Raw genomic sequence first — 21,401 nt, forward strand, 5'->3', positions numbered from 1 at the left:
GAAGTTCTTGGCAAAGGTTCAGCGAGGTCTGGCACAGCCTTTTGAAACCCCAAGACTGAAGTGGACCCCGGTTCTGCCCCTGAACCTTGCACCCCGCCTGCCGTTCCCCCAGGCCTTTGCCCTCCCACTCACTCCCTGATCTGGACCCTCTGGAATCTTCTGCCCGCCACCCAGCCCCTTTGAATGGGTTCCAGCCATGGCAATGGGAAGCCCACTCCTTTCTATAGCAGGAGTCCAGGGGCTCTCACTCAGTACCCTTCTCTCCACCCTCCTGTCCCTCACTGATCTTTCTTCAGCATCTTCTGTCCGGTTGACCTGTCCACGGATTTCCTCCTCAACTAACACTCATTGAGCAGTTGCCTGCACTAAGAAATGATGGCTGGTGGGGAACACAAGAGGAATCTGATGTGGTCCCTGCCCTGGAGGGGTTGAAATCTAGTCAGAAAAACCGGTTTGTAGACAACTGACAGCACACAAAGAGCCCTGCAATGACTTCACTTGAATTGGTTCCATGCCAAGGAGCATGATTCTCTCAGCCACCAAGTCAGAACAAGGGGAGAGGCTGCAGGCTGAGAAAGCAGAGAGTGTTGCCTGCCTGCCCCGGTTGGCCCCAGAGCCATAGCATCTCAGCCTCCAAGCCAGTGACTCTCATGGGGTCAAACCTCATGCCCATCGAAATGCTGCTCTCTGTAGCATCTTCAACAGTACTTCTGAAGGAGGAAACAGAACAGGCTCTCGAAAGCAGGACTCCATCTTGGGCCAGACTGTGGACTTTGAGCTATATACCCAGTATCTATGAAAATGACAGACCAACTGGATAACCAGAACCCCAGAAGGAAGAGCCCCAGGGCTCTCCATCACCTAAAAGAATACCCGAATTATCTGTGTAACCAAATAGAATCATACACTCTATTACGCTTATTGAGGAATGACCACAAGCCTATTGATAATTGTCCACTGTTAATTACCTAGGTTTAAGGCGTACGAATCCCGGGTTGACTTTGATTGTATTTTTCTTTTTTCTTTGTTCAGACTAGTTTCAGGGAATTTGGGGAGGTGGGTTTAGACACATACGTTTAGGGTATATAAGGTTTTCAGAAAAACTGGTCAGGGTCCTTGGCTAAGAGGAGACTCTGCCTTGGGCCCGCTGGGGTAATAAACTGCACTCCACTATCTGCATTGTGCTTCTGAGTGAGTTTGTTTCCTGAAGGCGTGGCTACAACACTTCTTCTCTACCCAGTCTCAGTATCTTCTCTTTTCAGGCTTAGGTACCATATTTCCCCTGTGAATTGCCATGCCCTGGACAACTCTAGGACTTTCACAGGATCTCACTGAACCTCTCCTGCCTCAGGCTTTTGATTTACCCCCAATAGTAATACTGGTAACAGAGCGTTGTTTGTCTGCATTCTGATTCGAATGACTTGTACCTTCCAGTCAGGTGAATTTCTTTACTTTGGGAAGCTAATTCTCTGCTCCTGTATTATCTAGTTTTCACATCCAGACTTCCTGTGTTTAGGAGTCTGAAAAGTCATATGAACCAGTGATTCTTAACTGGGGCTGATTTTGCTCCCCTAGCCCAGAGGACATTTGGCAATGTCTGGGGACATTGGTTATTAAAACTAGGTGGAAGGGCGCCACATCACTGCGGAGAGACCGGAGGTGTCTCTGATGTTGGGGGTGGTGGGGCTGCCTCCCCCGTGCGTCTGATTGCTCATTACTCCCCAGTCTGCACTGTATCCAGCTTTTCCCATCAATCCTGTTGTCTTTTTTAATTTAATTTTTTAATTGGAGGATAAATATTTCACAATGTTGTGTTGATTTCTGCTGTACAATAACTGGAATCAGTCACAATTTTATATATATATATATATATATATATATATATATATATATATATATATCCCCTCCCTCTTGAGCCTCCCTCCCCACTCCCATCCCACCCCCCTTAGGGGGTCACAGAGCTCCAGGCTGGGCTCCCTTGTAGCAGCTTCCCATGACCCATTTCACACATGATAGTGTATATATGTCATCGCTGCTTTCTCAACTCATGCTACAACCCTGTTATCTTAACAGGCACATTTATTGCATATTTAGTTGGAAACATCTATGATTGATGCAGCTGGCTTCTAAACTATGATATCTCCCAGGATAAGGTATTTTGTAAAATACAGAAATTCTCCTGTAGGCACGTTCATCTTCTAGTCTGCTTTCCGGGCGGTCACTACATGAGGAAGGAACCTCTCCCACAGCCTGTGTTCTTTCTACAAGTACAGAGTGAAAGGGAAAGTGAGAATATTGATCTTCACTGTGTCATTTATATTGATGAAGTGACAGTTTCTTTTAAAACTTTTTAAACTATCACTGCAAGTATCTGAGAGGCGTCAAGTTTGCAAATTTGAAGAAAATCAATATATAGGTTAACACTGTTGTCAAGTACATTCCTTAAGCCTAATTCAATGTACATTTCTCTAGCAAATATTTTTAACTTAAAAAAAAAAAGACAATATACAGGACAGGTCCCCGCAACAAAGAATTACCCAGCTTGAAATGTCAATAGGACCAAGGTTGATAAACCCTGCTCCAGCCAATTTCTAGGCTTCCCATGAGTTGCTTGAGCTCCAAGAGAGACAGAGGGGGACTTGCCAGCTGGCCAGTCACAGCAAAGACTGAGTTAAAATCCAGTTTTGCTGGCAGTAACTGAGTCATTCCAATTATAGTTAAATCTTAATTTTGAGTTTCCGAGTCCACATAGTGTTACCGCATCGCAATTCCTACCTGCTGTGTGTTGCCTGTGTCTACAGAGCAGGCAGCTTTAGCATAAACACCTACTCTCCCCTCTCGTGCTGGTCACACTCTTGGATTGTCTAAAATGCTGCCATCCTTTTTTCCCCTCATATCATTAATTTGTCTCAGATCTAAATTCTCATGCTTAGTTTTCGACATTCTTCATTTTTACATTTCTATATCCAATAGCAATTGACTAAACAGCTTGAATGTCCCCTAAGCAGAGCAAGAAGGCACATGTGAGCGTGAAACAGTTTTCTTGTGCTAAGGAAACATTATACAGACATGCAAAGTCAGTACTTACCTTACGAAAGTCTGTCTCCCACTTGGCTCAGCACCTCAGTGCCAAGTTCACGTGTGTTTACAAGCTCTTGTCACAGTTGACTGACTGACTCCTCCTCTCTGAAAGGGGCGGAGTCCAGTTAAGGAAAAGCCACCCCCATGGTGTTCAGGGCCACTGGTTTTATGCTAGATTAAAAAAGAAAAAGGCAAATTGTCCTCTTATCAGGATACACCTTGTTAATAACTCTTTTAGAGATCAGCAATTAAAGATTAAACACAATATTTCAAGTTGATTGTATCCTCTTGCCAGTCAATGAAGGATGGCCTTTGGATAAAACTTACTTTTCTTGAATTGGCTTTCATGAATTGGAGACAGGCACTAAAGCAGATGATAAAATCTACTGTGGGGACCCCAGGGAGCTGCGGTCATGAAGGTTCACATGGACCTCTGCCATACTCTTTACCCTGAGTTGTAGATAAATATGGGACACCCAATTAGATATGAACTTCAGACACATAATAAATAATTTTTTCATATAAATACGTCCTAAACATTGTATGACATGGGTTCATGCTTAGTTGTGTCTGACTCTTTGCTACCCTATGGACTGTACCTTCCAGGCTCTTCTGTCCCTGGGGTTTTCAAGGCAAAAATATTGGAGTGGGTTGCCATTCCATCCTCCAGGGGATCTTCCTGACCCAGGGATTGAAACTGGATCTCCTGCAGAAAATTACAGGTGAATTCTCTACAATCTGAGGCATGATGTTTGTCTCCAAAAGAAAAAAAAGTCCACGTCTGAAAACCTGGAACCTCTGGATGGGATGGAATTTGGAGAAAGACTCTTTGCAGATGTAATTAAGGAAACTGAAGTGAGACTATCCTGGATAATATAGATAGGCCCAAACCCAACAACAAGTGTGCTTATAGCAGAAGAGAAAATACACAGACACACACATATGGGTGATGTGAAGATGGAGGCAGAGAATGAAGTGATGTGGCCATGAGTCATGGAAAGGAAGGATGCAAAAAGCCACCAGAAGCCGGAAGAGGCAGGGAAGACTTCTCCCAAGAGTGTCCAGAGGCAGTGCAGCACCTTAACTTTGGACTTCAGGCCTCCAGAAGTGTGAGAGAATTCATCGTGTTGTTTTAAGCCCCCCAGTTGTAGTAAGTTGACACAGCAACTGTAGAAAACCAACACACAGACCTGTTTACTTCCTCAGAGCACAGGATTACTGTGCAGCAAATCCTACACAGCGCATGACTGCATCCATCCCACAATTATTAAATTTACCTCTAAGAGGTAAGGACTCTTTTTCTAAACATAATCACACTATTCTGTCACACTAAAATGTTATAATTTATATCTTTTATACTTGAAGTTCATTAATTTGATTAAATGTTCAGCATTCTAATTTTCCCAACGTCTCATAAAGACTTATGTGCAGTTGGCTTACTTGCATTAGGATCAAAGCAAGGTCTGTCCATAGCATTGGAGTGATATGAACATCTTGGTCTTGAAGACTTGGATGAATGAATAGAGCTGTCAGGCAGATGAGAGTGGGTGGGGACTGTGAGGAATTCCCACAGCCCAGACTCCCGGGCCATGGAGGTGTGTGTGGAGGTACAACCATTCATGGTGGAGCCCTGGGGATACACAGGGCTGGGCCCCCATCAGGAACTCACAGATGCTGGGGGAAGCCAGTGGCCATCAGGGGGTTTACTGGGCTCTGGGGGAAGCAAAGAGGTGCGTCCAGCTCTCCCCAGGGAGCACAGAGCTGAGTGTGGCCCCCGGGGTGGAGCTGGCCTGGGAGGGAACAAAGGTGCCCAGGCAGGGCGCAGGCCACCCCCACACGTCTTGTGTGATGGGACTGGCACTCAAGGGGTGAGGAGGGAAGGCAGGAGGGCACCCCGCGGGCCGCGGGAGTCACTGAGGGAGGTAAAACAGGGTGGTGATTCTCAGGTTTGCATTTTAGAAAAATATTTTGATGTCAGTGGAGAACAGACCAGAGGGAGGGAAACACAGTCAGGGACCCCTTGAGTCTGTCAGCTCTGGCCCCGCCCCTTCACCTGGGGGTTCCGGGGTGAGGGTGAGGTGGGCAGCTCAGTCCAGGAAGAACAGAACCTGATACTCCAAAGGCCAGATTTCCTGGGCAGTGTTCACCTCAGGGCCCACGTATGACCAGAGCCAGAATCAGTCCCAATCCAGGCTCCCTGGCTCCATGAGAGGCCAGGGGAAATGACGTTATATATTCATTCACATCAAATTCACACATGTCACCTGTATCATAGAGATCTGATCTGGGGGACCTTGTCAAATGAGGGTGAGGCCCTTGTGCAGAGCCCCACAGAGCCTCTTGCAGCAGAGCTGTGATGACCAGGCGGCCACAGCAGGGTCCCCTGAGCACAGAGTTTGGGTCCACTGGGTTCTTATTGCTTGCCTACCTCCCAGAACACTGGAGAGCCCACAGTAGGCAAAAGAGTTGTTCAGAAATGCATAAGAAAAGACATTTTTATTATCAGATGGAAAATATCTCTCAAAGAAATAAAGAAAATGTCTTTCTGCCATGACCCCAGAAAGGTAGCTCTTTCCTGTGAAAACCTAAGAATGTCAGATATAAACTGTTGCACTTTTCTCTTTGATAGGCTATGTGACAGATGTTATAGGATGATCCTTGGAAAATAGTACAGGAATATATAATCTGTTTCCTGTTCTTATTTATGTTTTAATTCCAAACCAGAAAGGTGAGAAGGAGATCGTAGTAAAAAAGAACACATGGGAAGTAAATCTGCTCATAGGAGCTTTATTGTTTCATTGTTAGAAAATTTCAGAAGATTTGTCCCGGGCAGCCCTGCTGGCTTTACTAAAACTTGAAAACTTTCCTGGCTTCTTCTATTTTTTTCTCATCCGTGGGAGGCTTCCTCTGGCTGCCAGGCTGCAGAAATTTCTTCACGGCCGGGATATTGCTGACTCTGGCTTTTAGGGCCTGCAATGCACGAGAACACAGCTCGGAGTACAGCTAAAGAGCAGCCCTGTCACTATGCAACCCAGCAGGGACTCTGACACCTTCCTAGACAAGGGCCAGCCGAGACCCCTCCATCAGCACCAGGAGGAGGCCCATGAGACAGGAAGGGGACAGCCCAGTTTTCCCCAGAGAGGTCTTAGTGTAACGCTCCATTCTGCTTCCCGATCTTCCTACCCTCAAGTGGGTTGACCCTCAAGTGCAGTGTAACGAAGAGGAGTGTGTGAGATATCAGCACAGATTAAGGCTCCAGATGTCAAGACAAGAAGAGCTAGGACACGGGGCTGGAACTGAAGACGGAAAACATGAAAGGTCATGTGTGAGGTCAGTCAGAGCCAATCTGCCGTCAAAGAGAGAGAAACGGGGAGAGAGAAATCAACGTATGAGAGAAAGAACAGGAATTGAAGGGAAGAAGTGAGATGGGGGGAAACCCACTCAGACAGACTCAGGGAAAGAGGGACACACGCGGGACAGAGGGGAGTGAAGAGGAAATGAGGACAGAGGCTGAGGTGGAAGAGAGACCAAGAGAGAGCCAGCCCTGGGTCTCTCTCCTGGTAAAAGGCAGGGCGTTTTCCATGGGGCAGAGTCCACCTCCGATGTCCTTGGCTTGACAGATTCTTTCCACACTCCGGACCAGGGCCTTGGAGTGAACTGAGGAGACTGGGGGGCAGCAAGGCCTGGACAGGGATGGGGACCCTAGCACCCCAATCCCAAGGTCCAGAGAGCAGATGCCATGTGGGGGTGTGTCTGGCCCCCAGGGCCGTGGGAGAGCTCACCTTTAGCAGAGGGAAGTTGGCCAAAAGGCTGGGGTCCAGCTCTTCCACATAGTAGAGAAGTTCAACCAAGTGGATGTCAGCCCTGCTCAGCTTGTTGCCCACCAGGTAGTCTTGTCCATGGCTCTTCAGCACCTGTCGAATGGAGGGGTCAGATCAGGGACACAGGTCCTGGCAGGCTGGACGCCTGCTCCTCCCCTGCCCCTAGCCCAGCCCCACTTCCATCTCTGCCCCTCGCTGGGCAGGTGGGAACCTCAGACCTTCTGCTCCCTCCAACTCAGAGACGGGCCAGGCAGGTTCCTGTGGTTCCCTCCTCATCCCCAGTGGAAGGCAGATCACCATTTCCGTTTCCTGTTCACACCTCGCTGTGGCTGCCTTCCTTCTTCTTCCGCTGGGCCAAGGCCTTAGCACCATCTGCACCAGGTTCTTGTGGACCGCACACCCTCAAGTGTGCAGCCCTGGACTCCACAACATGACCCTTCATCCGTCTCTCTCTGTCCTTCTCTCCCTCCTCCTTGGGCAGTGTCTCCATCTTCATGACAGCTTTCTACCACCCTGAGCAAACTAATGCAGAGTCTGTATTCCTTCTCAACTCTTTTGCTCTCATTTCCTGGTCTTACAATCTTTTTTTTTTTTTTGGTGGAGGGCAGGCGGGGCGGGGGGGGCGGTGGTTCATGCTTTTAGTTGAGCCTGATTTCAGGTATTTTTGATCATGAAACGTTCAAACAGAAAAAACTAAAATACGTACTAGTCATAATGATGGAACACTACTTCACTGATTTTATTTCACTTTCTTCAAAAGTCTGAGAGTCATGTCCCAAAATATCTCGATTACTTTTTCCTGAATAACTTTTCCTCTGTCTCTTTCTCTCCACCCTACTGCCCCCATATCTATCTAGATACATGTCAATCACCCCCAAAACACTTCCACATTCTCCTGACGAGCAGCTGGTCTCATGTCTCCCTACACAGGACACCAGAATATTTTCTGATGTATTGCTGACATCATGCTATTCTTGAATCAAAGCCCCTGCACCGTGTTCTAAGGATCCATCTAATCCAGGCTCCAGTGTGGCTCTCAGAGCTTCCATAATCCAGGCTCTAAGTATAACCGTGAAATTCCATTGAGTAGAGAATTCCAGATTGGGTTTGAGTAAATAGAACTTTCCTGAAAAATTATAACTTGGGTAAAACTAGTACAATTCTTCTATACATTCAATTTTTATAAAGTGCCCTGAGACCCAGAGTACTACATTAGTATTTAGAAAGGCTCACAGAGGTGAAGGTTAATGCCCCGGCCATGCCAGGCACTATTTTTCTTCGTCCTCTGACCTCTCTGCCAAAGATGCTGAAGAGTCCACTTACATTTTCAAATGCAGGGAGATAACGGTTTGTTGTCTTTTCTCGGATTAGGGTCAGCTTGGCATCTTTTTCAGCAGGTGGGCACAGTGGAAAATGCATGATCATTTCCCCCAAATCTGCCACACCCTCTGAATACATATCAATCCTGAAAAGATAAAATAACCAAATTGTCAAATGTCTCTGCCTTAGATTTTTGGAATGGGTAAGAATGAGACATTGAGAGGTAGCAAAGTAATTCTCCTCCACTGGGTGCATTTTTCTACACCAGTGATTTAGCTTTGTTTTTTAAAATTAATTTTAGCATTCTAGAACAAGCCATCAGGGTAAACATATGTGTAATCTTTTTGTTATACACATGACCAAATATAGAGACAGAGCACATCAGTGACCCATCCATAGTCACAGGCATGAGGGAATCGGGTAGAATCAGTGCAGGTAAGCACTGGGACCACTCCTGGGTGTGCCGTCTCTGCCATGACGTGGTCTGAGCATGGTGGGTGTGATGCATTAGGACCACCTCAGTCATGTCCAGCAGGGTCCTGGCACCTCAGTCCCAGTCACATCCCTCTTCCTCTCTCATCCTGTTAGAACACCAGGCCCATTTAGAGTCCCAACACCAGCACTTTCTCCAGTTATTTCCCGTAGAACCTGGTTCCGTAACACTCTCCACATACTATTGCCAGACTCTGGTTCTGTTTGAAATAACATCCCACTGTAGGGATGGACCAACTTTCGCTCTTTCTTTCATCAGTTAATGGACATTTTTGTTGATTCTAGTTATTGATTATGAACAACACTGCTATGAATTTCTGAGTATAAATTTTAGTGTGGGGGTGTTTTTAATCCTCTTGAAAGGAATTGCTGAGTCATATGGGTAACTCTGTTTAACTTTTAGAATAACAGCAGTAGTTCCTTGAGTGCTAAGTCGCTTCAGATACGACCGACTCTTTGTGACTCGGTGGACTATAGCCCACCAGGCTCCTCTGTCCATGGGATTCTTCTCCAGGCAAGAATACTAGCACGGGTCGCCATGCCCTCCTCCAGTGGGTCTTCCAGACCCAGGGATCAAACCCGGGTCTCTTATATCTCCTGCATTGCTAGCAAGTTCTTTACTGTTACTGCCACCTGGGAAGTTCCTTACAAGATTTTAATTTCAATCATGTAGTCCCCAGAGAAGGCAATGGCAACCCACTCCAGTACTCTTGCCTAGAAAATCCCATGGACAGAGGAGCCTGGTAGGCTGCAGTCCATGGGGTTGCAAAGAGTTGGACACGACTGAGCCACTTCACTTTCACTTTTCAGTTTCATACATTGGAAAAGGAAATGGCAACCCACTCCAGTGTTCTTGCCTGGAGAATCCCAGGGACCGGGGAGCCTGGTGGGCTGCAGTCTCTGGGGTCGCACAGAGTCAGATACGACTAAAGCAACTTAGCAGCAGCATCAGCATGTAGTCCCATCACAGCAGAGAGAATACCCCTCACCCCCAGGATATAGTTGTACTGAAAAATCTAGCTGACTAAAACTATATCGAAATGCTTGATGTAACCTTACCATTTTGAGCTCAACCTCTGCTAATCCTTGTCTAGTGGCCAGTCCATATAAAGGGTTAATAAATTAAGTTCCTGGTCATCATTCTTTGAATTTTTGGAATTCAAGAACCAACTTCTTTAGATCCTTCCCTTTCTAAGCTTTATCTTCTAGACACTCAGATGCTTTGTCCCTTGTCTCTGGCTGTTGGTGGGTGTCCAGTTCAAACGAGCCTGAACCCCTGGAGTCTTGGTTCTACCATCCTCTTCGCTTCATAGACCATTCATGTTTGGAAACCTTGTCACTGTGCTATATCCATGGACGGTATCCTCTTCGTAGGCGGTTGATTTCACTTCAAGTTTGTTTACTCTTCCCTCATACTCATAGGTCTTTGCTGTACTGGACTCAGTTATGCCCCACAAGGCTTATACCATCATGTTGGTCATGATGCCCTGCTTTGTTCCTGCTCAGTCAGGGAAGGACCTAAGTTGTTACTATTAGTTATGATGATAAAACTAAAAACTACCGTACAGGGCTCTCTCCTTCATGTCTTTCCCGTAGAGGTTGTATTTGGTGGCAATGTAGTTGAGAATGGCTCTGGTCTGCACCAGCTTCATCCCATCAATTTCAACCATTGGCACTTGCTGGAACATCAAACTCCCATCTTTTGAAAGAAAAAAAGAAGGGCGAAATGTTTGATATGTTGCACCCTTTTAAGACGAACAAATGTTTGCTGAAATAACCAAAGATATAAAGTGAAACACTAAAATGACCTGGTAGGCTTAAGTAGGATGGCATTTTGTTTGCCTTTTACTTTCTAACCTATTATTTCATTTATCTTCTTATTTCCCATTCAGACATATAGGCGATCCCTTGTAAATCTGGGCTGATTTGTCTTCATGTGTGTTTTAGAAAGAAGCTGGAAGAGTCTGCAACAAGTGTGCCAACAAGTTGCCATTTAACGGAAGTTCCAGAGAAAATCTCTGAACAGGTAAGACATGTTTTGAGAGAGTTTGCCCTTTCTCTGCTCACTGAGTCTACATTATTGCTAGGATGTTACTTTGCCAAACCCGGACTCACAGCAACTTCTGGGCCTGTTTCTCCCCTCTTCTGTCAGATCTTCACCTTTTCCTGACTTTAGGTGGGAGCACTGTGTGGTCACTCACGGTGCAGAAAGGCAGAGAAGCACAGACCGAGCATTCACGGGCACTGGGGCTGGCTCCTTTAACAAACACTCGAGTTCCAGCCCTTCCTAGTTCCGAGAGAGTTGCAAGGCATTTTCAAGGAGACCCGCCTCTTACCTTTAACCATATTTCTCCCACTCTACTAACCCCACTCCCACCACACACACAGCACGTTGGTGGTGTTGAAACCTCAACTTAAAACTTCTACTGGATACTCCCATCAGAGGAACTTAGTTCCTGGGCTTACCATTTTTTAACTTATCCAAGTCTTCTGGTTTTTCTATAAATTTCTCTTCAAACTGAAAAGCAGAAAGAGTCGATAAGTTTTTGTTGTTTCATTCCATAGAATAGCTGAACTTGCATGGCCTCTGTCTGCTGCCCACTATGGAGACTGTAGGATTTCCAAGTTCGGCAGGGTGCACAGAGGACAGTGATCAAGGCCATTTGGAGATTTAGATTAGAGCCACCAAGATAAAAATGTGGGTTGTGGCAAGTAACTGCTTATTTTGCAGGCCAATTCACCTCTACCCTGTCCCCACCTCTGTCAGTGATTAGGTAATGATTTGGGGGGCGGGGAATATCACTGGAGGGAAGGGACTGGGAAGTTCTAGTTATGGAGTTTTAATGTACCTGGAAAGCCTTTCTCTCCCTGTGCGATCAGGACAGGATTTTGGGGTATCCCCTAGCATGGGGTATCCATGGGGCCATTGACTCCCTTAGAGGCTGCCACCGGAGTTCTCTGCTGTATATTACCTCCTTCCATTCAACTTTTTATTGTAAACAAGGGTCTTGATGGTGAAAAGTTTGAGAACTGGGGATTTCTAACTGCCTCATTGGAGTAGTTTATTGTGGATCTAAATGATCCCATACGGTGAAACCATGTAGATAGTGAGTGTGTGGGCAACAATTTATAAAGCACCCAGTTCAAGACAACCCTAAGAGGCAATGACAGGTGGGTAGTCATTGTGAGAAGGGGCTGGCTGGTCAGCTGTTTCTTGCGAAACTGATGGAGATGCAGGATTGCGAGGATCAGGCTCTGGGCCCAGAGAACCCAGAATTCCAATGTTCTTTGGTCAGTCGAGCCCCACACCCTGCTCTGTCAGGCTTGGCTGGACAAGAGGAAGCCTGGATGCTCTCAGCATCTCCCCCTTCTTCTCCGTCCTGTGCTGAACTCATCCTGCCCAGGGACTCTGAACACATCCTTGAACCCCAAGGCTGAACCGCAGTGAAAAATGTTGGTTGTTGATTTATAGAAATGAAACCACCTGGAATGTCACTGTTTGGATTTTCTATGTACTTGTTTCTTTACACACTTGAAAATGGACCAAGCTAATGTGCCCTGCATTCCTGAAGTAATAGAGAAAGTATAATATATAGAGGCTTAGGTAAACGTGTTTTTAGGAAGCTAAGGGAGCACACTAGAGGTTCCCTTTGCAGAACCTTCGAAGGCCTTTGAAGGCCTCACCTGAAGCCTTCTTTTACTGTTCTCCTCTAAGGGACCAAATCTCTGACCTCTGTCCATGACTCCCTCCCCAGGAAACCCTCACAGAGTTGCTGGCTCCCTCTGATCTGGGCTAAGTGCTTTATTGAGTGACACCTCTAGAGGGCAGCACTCAGCAGAGTTGCACAGAAGCCTATCAATATACTACTGAGAAGGTGGCGTTTTTACACTCAAGTCTTCTGTGTCCTCTTTTAGTCACCCACATACGTGTCTGCATCTTCACTAGAGTGTAAGCGGCCTGAGGGGAGGGACTGTGTCTGTCTTGACGATTCATGTATCTCTGGGGCCTGGCACGAAACCTGGCACTTCAAGGTGCCCAACAAATTCATTGCTGAGTGAATGAATGCATTAAATCCAACAGGCAGTTTGCTACAGTCTGCACTGCTCTATATTTCTGGTTTATGTTTTAACTTTAATTACATTTCTCTTCTAATATGTATATTTTTGTTTTTTATTATGGAGATTTGTGGCACGCACAAAATAAAAAATACAATGATGCTCCTTGTAAACTTACATCAGCTTCAGTAATTATAGGCTCAACCCAATCCCAAGATATCTATATGCCTACACCCCTCTCCCTGGTAACAATTTGAAACAAATCCTAGGTATTATATATTTCATCTTTAAACACTTCATGGTATATTACTAGTTCATTAAACTTATTTTAAAATTGACCTAAATACATTAAAATGCCTGACATATTAATAATAATTATTCATATCAATTGATATTTAATATTCATATTTCTAATTGTTGCATGAATGTAATAAATATTTTACAGTTTTCAAAATCAAAATTCAGGAAATTTCCTGACAGTTCAGTGGTTAAGGCATGGGCTTTCATTGTTGTGGGCCTGCTTTTGATCTCTGGTCAGAGAATTAAAATCTCACAAGCCTCACAGCTAAAAACAAATAAAAACACAAATTTGTTTTCTATTGTCCTTGAGAAGAAGAAATTTCAATAAAAATCTGTTAGTCTAATACCTAATAAATGTTTTTAATGCAAAATTTTTAGCAGATCATTTAATAAGGAAAATCTCCTCTGTGAAAAAAGTAGTATGATACAGTCAATTTCCCTGGAGTAGGAAATGGAAACCCATTCCAGTGTTCTTGTCTGAAGAATCTCAGGGACAGAGGAGCCTGGCAGACTATGGCCTATGGGAGCGAAACGAGTTGGACATGACTGAGTGACTGACTAGGCACCCACGGTCAATTTAGATCCAACTGAAGATGAAACCTACCTCCACTCCAGCTGCAGCTAGGAGCCACCGAATGCACTCCATTCTGCCGCGTCCATTGAAATAGTGAAGAGTGGGCTTCCCTGCCATGGTGGCAGTCTCTTGGTTTCTCTAGCCCTTAATGAACCAACAAATGAACCAATGAATGAACAAAGAATAAAAGCATAGAAGCCTTTATGATATATGGCTGAACAGCACAAACAATGCTGAAAAATCGGCCTCCCTCAGGGCAATTGGAAGAGTCCCTGGAACTTCTTCCTTAGACCAAATTCCCACTCTCATTAGCCACCTGCGGGAAATTCCACCAATCATTGTCCAGTCTACACTGGGTAAAATCTGATTTTCTTGGCAGGCTAAGAGCTGAGTCTGTGATATGGATGCGTGGGTGGGTGTCAGGGAGGGCAAAGATTAGAGAACTAGTATTTATTGCAAAACTCCTAATATTCCTGCCCCAATGCTACCTGTCTCCTGAGAAATCTGTATGCAGGTCAGGAAGCAACAGTTAGAACTGGACATGGAAAAACAGACTGGTTCCAAATCGGGAAAGGAGTACGTCAAGCCTGCCTATTGTCACCCTGCTTATTTAAATTATATAAACAGTACAATCATGTGAAATCCCAGGCTGGATGAAGCACAAGCTGGAATCAGATTTCTGGGGAAAATATCAGTAACCTCAGCTATGCAGATGACACCACCCTTATGGATGAAAGCCAAAGAAAACTAAAGAGCCTCTTGATGAAAGTGAAAGAGGAGAGTGAAAAAGTTGGCTTAAAGCTCAACATTCAGTAAACTAATATCATGGCATCCGGTCCCATCACTTCATGGCCAATAGATGGGGAAGCAATGGAAACAGTGAGAGACTTTATTTTTGGGTCTCCAAAATCACTGCAGATGGTGATTGCAGCCATGAAATTAAAAAACGCTTGCTCCTTGGAAGAAAAGCTATGACCAATCTAAACGGCATATTAAAAGCAGAGACATTACTTTACCAACAAAGGTCCATCTAGTCAAAGCTGGTTTTTCCAGTGGTCATGTATGGATGTGAGAGTTGGACCATAAAGAAAACTGAGCGCTGAAGAATTGATACTTTTGAACTGTGGTGTTGGAGAAAACTCTTGAGAGTCCCTTGGACAGCAAGGACGTCCAACCAGTCCATCCTAAAGGAAATCAGTCCTGAATATTCATTGGAAGGACTGATGCTGAAGCTGAAGCTCCAATACTTTGGCCACCTGATGCAAAGAACCAACTCATTGGAAAAGACCCTGATGCTTGGAAAGATTGCAAGTGGGAGGAGAAGGGGATGACCCAGGATGGGATGGCCGGATGGCATCACCAATGCGATGAACATTAGTTTGAGTAGCTTCTAGGAGTTGGTGATGGATAGGGAATCCTGGCATGCTGCAGTCCGTGGCGTTGCAAAGAGTCGAACACAACTGAGCGACTGAACTGAACTTAACTGAATGCTGACCACTTTGAACACATTATATCTTTAATCCTCACAAGAATCCCATGAAATAATTATTATCTCCATTCTTCAGTTGATGAAATGGACCTCAAAGCTTAAATAACATTCATGGAAATCCACACCCAGGATTAAAACCAGGGCAGGGCAGGAACCCACACATATGTAGGCCCTGGGAGCCTGGGAAGGAGGGGCCTTGGAGCCAGAGGACTTCACAGACAGCAGGAATAGGAGGAGGAGGAGACAGAATCCATGTTCAGCTCATTGGCTATTATGTTGCATTTGTTCAAAATCTGAAATTAGAGCTCAGTTTGCTTAACTGTTGCTCAAAAGATCCCGATTCTTTCCACAGATACAGGATGCCAAATACTTCCATTTTCTTGGAATTGTATATTTTATCTCTATTGTACATTTTGTATCTAGAGAAAGGGATGTTATTGCATTAACTGTACAGTCTAGGTGGAACTGACATTTGTTCTATGTCTGTCATGCACTGCCCATTCTCACAAATTTGTCTTCATTTAACCCTACAAGAATCACCTGCTACGAAGTTGCCATTGCTCTCATTTTGCAGTTGGGGATACTGAGATTTCTAGGGTAACTTGCACAAAGTAGGTGGCGAACTTGGGATTTAAACCCATTTCTATATGAACCCAAGTCTTGGCCTCATTTTTCATGTTAACATTTTTCAAACTAGGCATGACAATCCTTCAGTGGACTGTGAAATTTTCCAGTTTTTAAAATAAAGCATTGTTTCATGAGTTGCTCATTTCAGCTATGTGTGCGTTGTATGTTCAGGTAGAAGAAAGCACATAGGCACACTCATTTGGTCATGGTATTGGTAAGAGATACGTGGGTCTTTTCAGGTCAGTGAAGTTTGAAAGCCCCTAGACTACAGCAGCCTATGTGTAGAGTGGACATAGCAGGGAACCAGAGAATGAAATTCAAAGGCTCCAACAACAGACAGAAATTATTGGCCAAAAAGTTCTTTTGGGTTTTCTGTAAGATGTTACAGGAAAACTCAAACATTATGACCAACCCAATTGTTCTCTCATGGGCATGAATAGAAACATACTGCTGCTGCTGCTGCTAAGTCGCTTTAGTTGTGTCCGGCTCTGTGCGACCCCATAGACAGCAGCCCACCAAGCTCCCCTGTCCCTGGGATTCTCCAGGCAAGAACACTGGAGTGGGTTGCCATTTCCTTCTCCAGTGCATGAAAGGGAAAAGTGAAAGTGACGTCGCTCAGTCATGTCCGACTCTTCGCGACCCCATGGTCTTCAGCCTGCCAGGCCCCTCGTCCATGGGATTTTTCAGGCAAGAGAACTGGAGTGGGGTGCCATTGCCTTTTCCATAGAAACATACAGGACTTAATAAAAGCAGGAACCCCAAAGCCAGAACATAGGAAGAAACACCTGCGTTTTCTATTCAAATCCTAGCTCTGTTTAGTAAACATTAAGATCTTGCAACTTTTTGTTGAGGAGTTCAGGACAAAAATATATTTCTCTTTAGTGGATAAAGAATGAATAACTTGAATTTTAGATAACAAATTTCAATATCCACATGTTTTCAATATCCACATTTTAAAAAATTTATTTAGTTTTGGTTTACTTTTTTATTTACATATCCACATTTTTAATGTGAGATCAATGGTCTAACCTTTGCAAAATAAAGGATCCTTAGAAAGATACTTAACTCGTCCATCTTGAAGTTGGAGATTGTGTATATTGTACTTATCATGTAGAACGGAGGAGCTGTGACTCAGCAGAATTCTGAGAAGGGTGTTGCTGTGAAGTGGAAGTCACAGATCCTCCTCACATTAAATTCCATTATCCATTGACTAAGGATCACATTACAAAGGGAAATGAAGTTTCAACTTACATAATACTTTATCATATCTTTCTTATAAGTAACTTTCTTCACTTTTTGAAGGCTGGGGCAAACATGATATAAACTTCCTGGCTCCCAGAAAATGAGAACTAAAGAGATTCAGTGACTTGCCATCAGTCACATACGTGTGTTCCCAATTCACACTCAATATCTAGCAAGTGTGTCCACCCTCAGGACAACCCCAGAAATGGCTTCTAGTATCCTATTGGAAGACGAAATTCAAATTCAAAGAGTTCTGTGAGCACTGGGGTCCTTTGAAGACATCTTCTGAATTCGGGTCTGGGCCCCCCCCCCAAGCAGGTAATGCATATGTTCCCCTCTGCTGCTCTCTGAGACCCTTGATATTAGTTTGTTCCCCATGCAGAATCCTTTGGCCAATTAACAGTTCAATGGGAGAGAAGGAAACATTAATTCTGTTGGCTGATTCTGAGGAAAAACGGATAAAAACATACCTTACTTTACCCAGACCTTAAAAACTTACTGTGAGTATCCTGAGCACTAGTATAACTATATTTGACCTTCATAAGGAGGTAGGCTTACATTCTCTGAAAAGGAATGTGTCTTGGGATGATTCCAGTGTGAACTAAAGGAGCTGTATCTCAGGGAGTAGGTGGGAGGGGGCTCCTAATGACAGCGTTTCTTAGCAGAGAGAAAGGAGGCTTAGAGACAAAGCCCAACTCCTTTCCTTATAAGATGTATAAACCCAGGAGAGTTGTTTAATCTCTGTACCTCAGTGTTCTCTTTTGAAATACAGCTATGTCTACTAGTGAGGGCTGTTGAGGAAATTCAATTAGATAAGGCATAAAAAATTCATAACAGGGAGCAGCAAATCCAGCTTCCATTCTGCTCCCAGTTCCTGGGAGATGGCTGAGTGAGCACACTGGGGAGCATGCGAGGCTTCTGTCTGTGTGTCTGTCTATCTGCTATCTCCCTCTTGACTTCCAGCTCTCGTGCTGTGCTCTGCTGTGCTAAGTCGCTTCAGCCCCTAGAGCTCTAGTAAGAACAGGATTTTACATATATCCAGATTCTGTCAACTACTTTATAAACTGGTTCTCTTTTTATTTGTCTTGTGTGAAAGATCAGTGATGCTCGCTGACTAGATAACCTGGATTGGAGGAAGTTCTTGGCAAAGGTTCAGCGAGGTCTGGCACAGCCTTTTGAAACCCCAAGACTGAAGTGGACCCCGGTTCTGCCCCTGAACCTTGCACCCCGCCTGCCGTTCCCCCAGGCCTTTGCCCTCCCACTCACTCCCTGATCTGGACCCTCTGGAATCTTCTGCCCGCCACCCAGCCCCTTTGAATGGGTTCCAGCCATGGCAATGGGAAGCCCACTCCTTTCTATAGCAGGAGTCCAGGGGCTCTCACTCAGTACCCTTCTCTCCACCCTCCTGTCCCTCACTGATCTTTCTTCAGCATCTTCTGTCCGGTTGACCTGTCCACGGATTTCCTCCTCAACTAACACTCATTGAGCAGTTGCCTGCACTAAGAAATGATGGCTGGTGGGGAACACAAGAGGAATCTGATGTGGTTCCTGCCCTGGAGGGGTTGAAATCTAGTCAGAAAAACCGGTTTGTAGACAACTGACAGCACACAAAGAGCCCTGCAATGACTTCACTTGAATTGGTTCCATGCCAAGGAGCATGATTCTCTCAGCCACCAAGTCAGAACAAGGGGAGAGGCTGCAGGCTGAGAAAGCAGAGAGTGCTGCCCCCCTGACTCGGTTGGCCCCAGAGCCATAGCATCTCAGCCTCCAAGCCAGTGACTCTCATGGGGTCAAACCTCATCCCCATTGAAACATTGCTCTCTGTAGCATCTTGCAAAGTACTTCTTCTCATCCCAGTCTCAGTATCTTCTCTTTTCAGGCTAAGGTACCATATTTCCCCTGTGAATTGCCATGCCCTGGACAACTCTAGGACTTTCACAGGATCTCACTGAACCTCTCCTGCCTCAGGCTTTTGATTTACCCCCAATAGTAATACTGGTAACAGAGCGTTGTTTGTCTGCATTCTGATTCGAATGACTTGTACCTTCCAGTCAGGTGAATTTCTTTACTTTTGGAAGCTAATTCTCTGCTCCTGTATTACCTACTTTTCACATCCAGACTTCCTGTGTTTAGGAGTCTGAAAAGTCATATGAACCAGTGATTCTTAACTGGGGCTGATTTTGCTCCCCCATCCCAGAGAACATTTGGCAACGCCTGAGGACATTGTTGGTTGTTCAAACTAGGTGGAAGGGCGGCACACAATTGGCAAGAGACCAGAGGTGTCTCTGATGTTGAGGTGGTGGAGCTGCCTCCCCCGTGCGTCTGATTGCTCGTTACTCCTCAGTCTGCACTGTATCCAGATTTTTCCATCAGTCCTGTGGTCTTTTTAAATTTAATATAAAAAACTTTTTTAATTGGAGGATAATTGCTTCACAATGTTGTGTTGATTTCCTTTGTACAATAACTGGAATCAGTCACAACTATATATATTCCCTCCCTCTTGAGCCTCCCTCCCCACTCCCATCCCACCCCCCTTAGGGGGTCACAGAGCTCCAGGCTGGGCTCCCTTGTAGCAGCTTCCCACTGTGACCCATTTCACATGTGATAATGTACATATATCGTCACTGCTTTCTCAATTCACCCTACAACTCTGTTATCTTAACAGGCACATTTATTGGATATTTAGTTGGAAACATCTATGATTGATGCAGCTGGCTACTAAACTATGATATCTCCCAGGATAAGGTATTTTGTAAAATACAGAAATTCTCCTGTAGGCACGTTTATCTTCTAGTCTACTTTCCGGGTGGTCACTACATGAGAAAGGAACCTCTCCCACAGCCTGTGTTCTTTCTACAAGTACAGAGTGAAAGGGAAAGTGAGAATATTGATCTTCACTGTGTCATTTATATTGATGAAGTGACAGTTTCTTTTAAAACTTTTTAAACTATCACTGCAAGTATCTGAGAGGCGTCAAGTTTGCAAATTTGAAGAAATATCAATGTATATGTCAACACTGTTGTTAAGTACATTTCTCAAGTCTAATTCAATATACATTTCTATAGCAAATATTTTTAACTAAAACAACAACCAAAAAAAGACATTATACAGAACAGGTCCCCGCAACAAAGAATTACCCAGCTTGAAATGTCAATAGGGCCAAGGTTGATAAACCCTGCTCCAGCCAATTTCTAGGTTTCGCATGAATTGCTTCAGCTCCAAGAGAGACAGAGGGGGACTTGCCAGCTGGCCAGTCACAGCAAAGACTGAGTTAAAATCCAGTTTTGCTGGCAGTAACTGAGTCATTCCAATTATAGTTAAATCTTAATTTTGAGTTTCCAAGTCCACATAGTGTTACCACATCGCAATTCCCACCTGCTGTGTGTTGCCTGTGTCTACGGAGCAGGCAGCTTTAACATAAACACCTACTCTCCCCTTTCGTGCTGGTCGCACTCTCTGATTGTCTAAAATGCTGCCATCCTTTTTTCCCCTCATATCATTAATTTTTCTCAGATCTAAATTCTCATGCTTAGTTTTCGACATTCTTCATTTTTACATTTCTGTATCCAACAGCAATTGACTAAACAGCTTGAATGTCCCCTAAGCACAGCAAGAAGGCACATGTGAGCGTGAAACAGTTTTCTTGTGCTAAGGAAACATTATACAGACATGCAAAGTCAGCACTTACCTTACGAAAGTCTGTCTCCCACTTGACTCAGCACCTCAGTGCCAAGTTCATGTTATTTATAAGCTCTTAACACAGTTGACTGACTGACTCCTCCTCTCTGAAAGGGGCAGAGTCCAGTTAAGGAAAAGCCACCCCCATGGTGTTCAGGGCCACTGGTTTTATGCTAGATTAAAAAAGAAAAAGGCAAATTGTTCTCTTATTGGGATACATCTTGTTAATAACTCTTTTAGAGATCAGCAATTAAAGATTAAACACAGTATTTCAAGTTGATTGTATTCCTCTTGCCAGTCAATGAAGGATGGCCTTTGCAGAAAACTTACTTTTCTTGAATTGGCTTTCATGAATTGGAGACAGGCACTAAAGCAGATGATAAAATCTACTGTGGGGACCCCAGGGAGCTGCGGTCATGAAGGTTCACATGGACCTCTGCCATACTCTTTACCCTGAGTTGTAGATAAATATAGGACACCCAATTAGATATGAACTTCAGACATATAATAAATACTTTTTTCATATAAATACATCCTAAACATTGTATAGCATGGGTTCATGCTTAGTTGTGTCTGACTCTTTGCTACCCTATGGACTGTACCTTCCAGGCTCTTCTGTCCCTGGGGTTTTCAAGGCAAAAATATTGGAATGGGTTGCCATTCCATCCTCCAGGGGATCTTCCTGACCCAGGGATTGAAACTGGATCTCCTGCAGAAAATT

The 21,401-nt window shown here is 44.6% G+C and overlaps 1 protein-coding gene and 1 long non-coding RNA gene across 2 annotated transcripts; both read right to left on the reverse strand.

Moving 5' to 3' along the window:
• Positions 1–2,061: 2,061 nt before the first annotated feature.
• On the reverse strand, positions 2,062–3,793 carry LOC147346965 (uncharacterized). The gene is made up of 4 exons (XR_015152055.1): positions 3,681–3,793; positions 3,409–3,531; positions 3,089–3,252; positions 2,062–2,261 (listed from the first exon to the last, which is right to left on the reverse strand). It is a non-coding gene; the product is annotated as an uncharacterized LOC147346965 (long non-coding RNA).
• A 2,059-nt stretch (positions 3,794–5,852) lies between these two features.
• On the reverse strand, positions 5,853–20,722 carry LOC147346966 (glutathione S-transferase A1). Its single transcript, XM_086369114.1, has 7 exons — positions 20,691–20,722; positions 13,675–13,788; positions 11,181–11,232; positions 10,281–10,413; positions 8,226–8,367; positions 6,864–6,995; positions 5,853–6,051 (listed from the first exon to the last, which is right to left on the reverse strand). Exons 2-7 carry the CDS (start codon positions 13,759–13,761, stop codon positions 5,929–5,931), a joined length of 669 nt encoding a protein of 222 aa, XP_086225240.1. The 5' UTR covers positions 13,762–13,788; positions 20,691–20,722; the 3' UTR covers positions 5,853–5,928.
• Positions 20,723–21,401: the final 679 nt, after the last annotated feature.

Source organism: Bos grunniens, chromosome 23 (assembly GCF_055505025.1).
Source record: "Bos grunniens cultivar Pamir isolate PY7600 chromosome 23, Bosgru_T2T1.0, whole genome shotgun sequence".
NCBI lineage: Eukaryota > Metazoa > Chordata > Mammalia > Artiodactyla > Bovidae > Bos > Bos grunniens.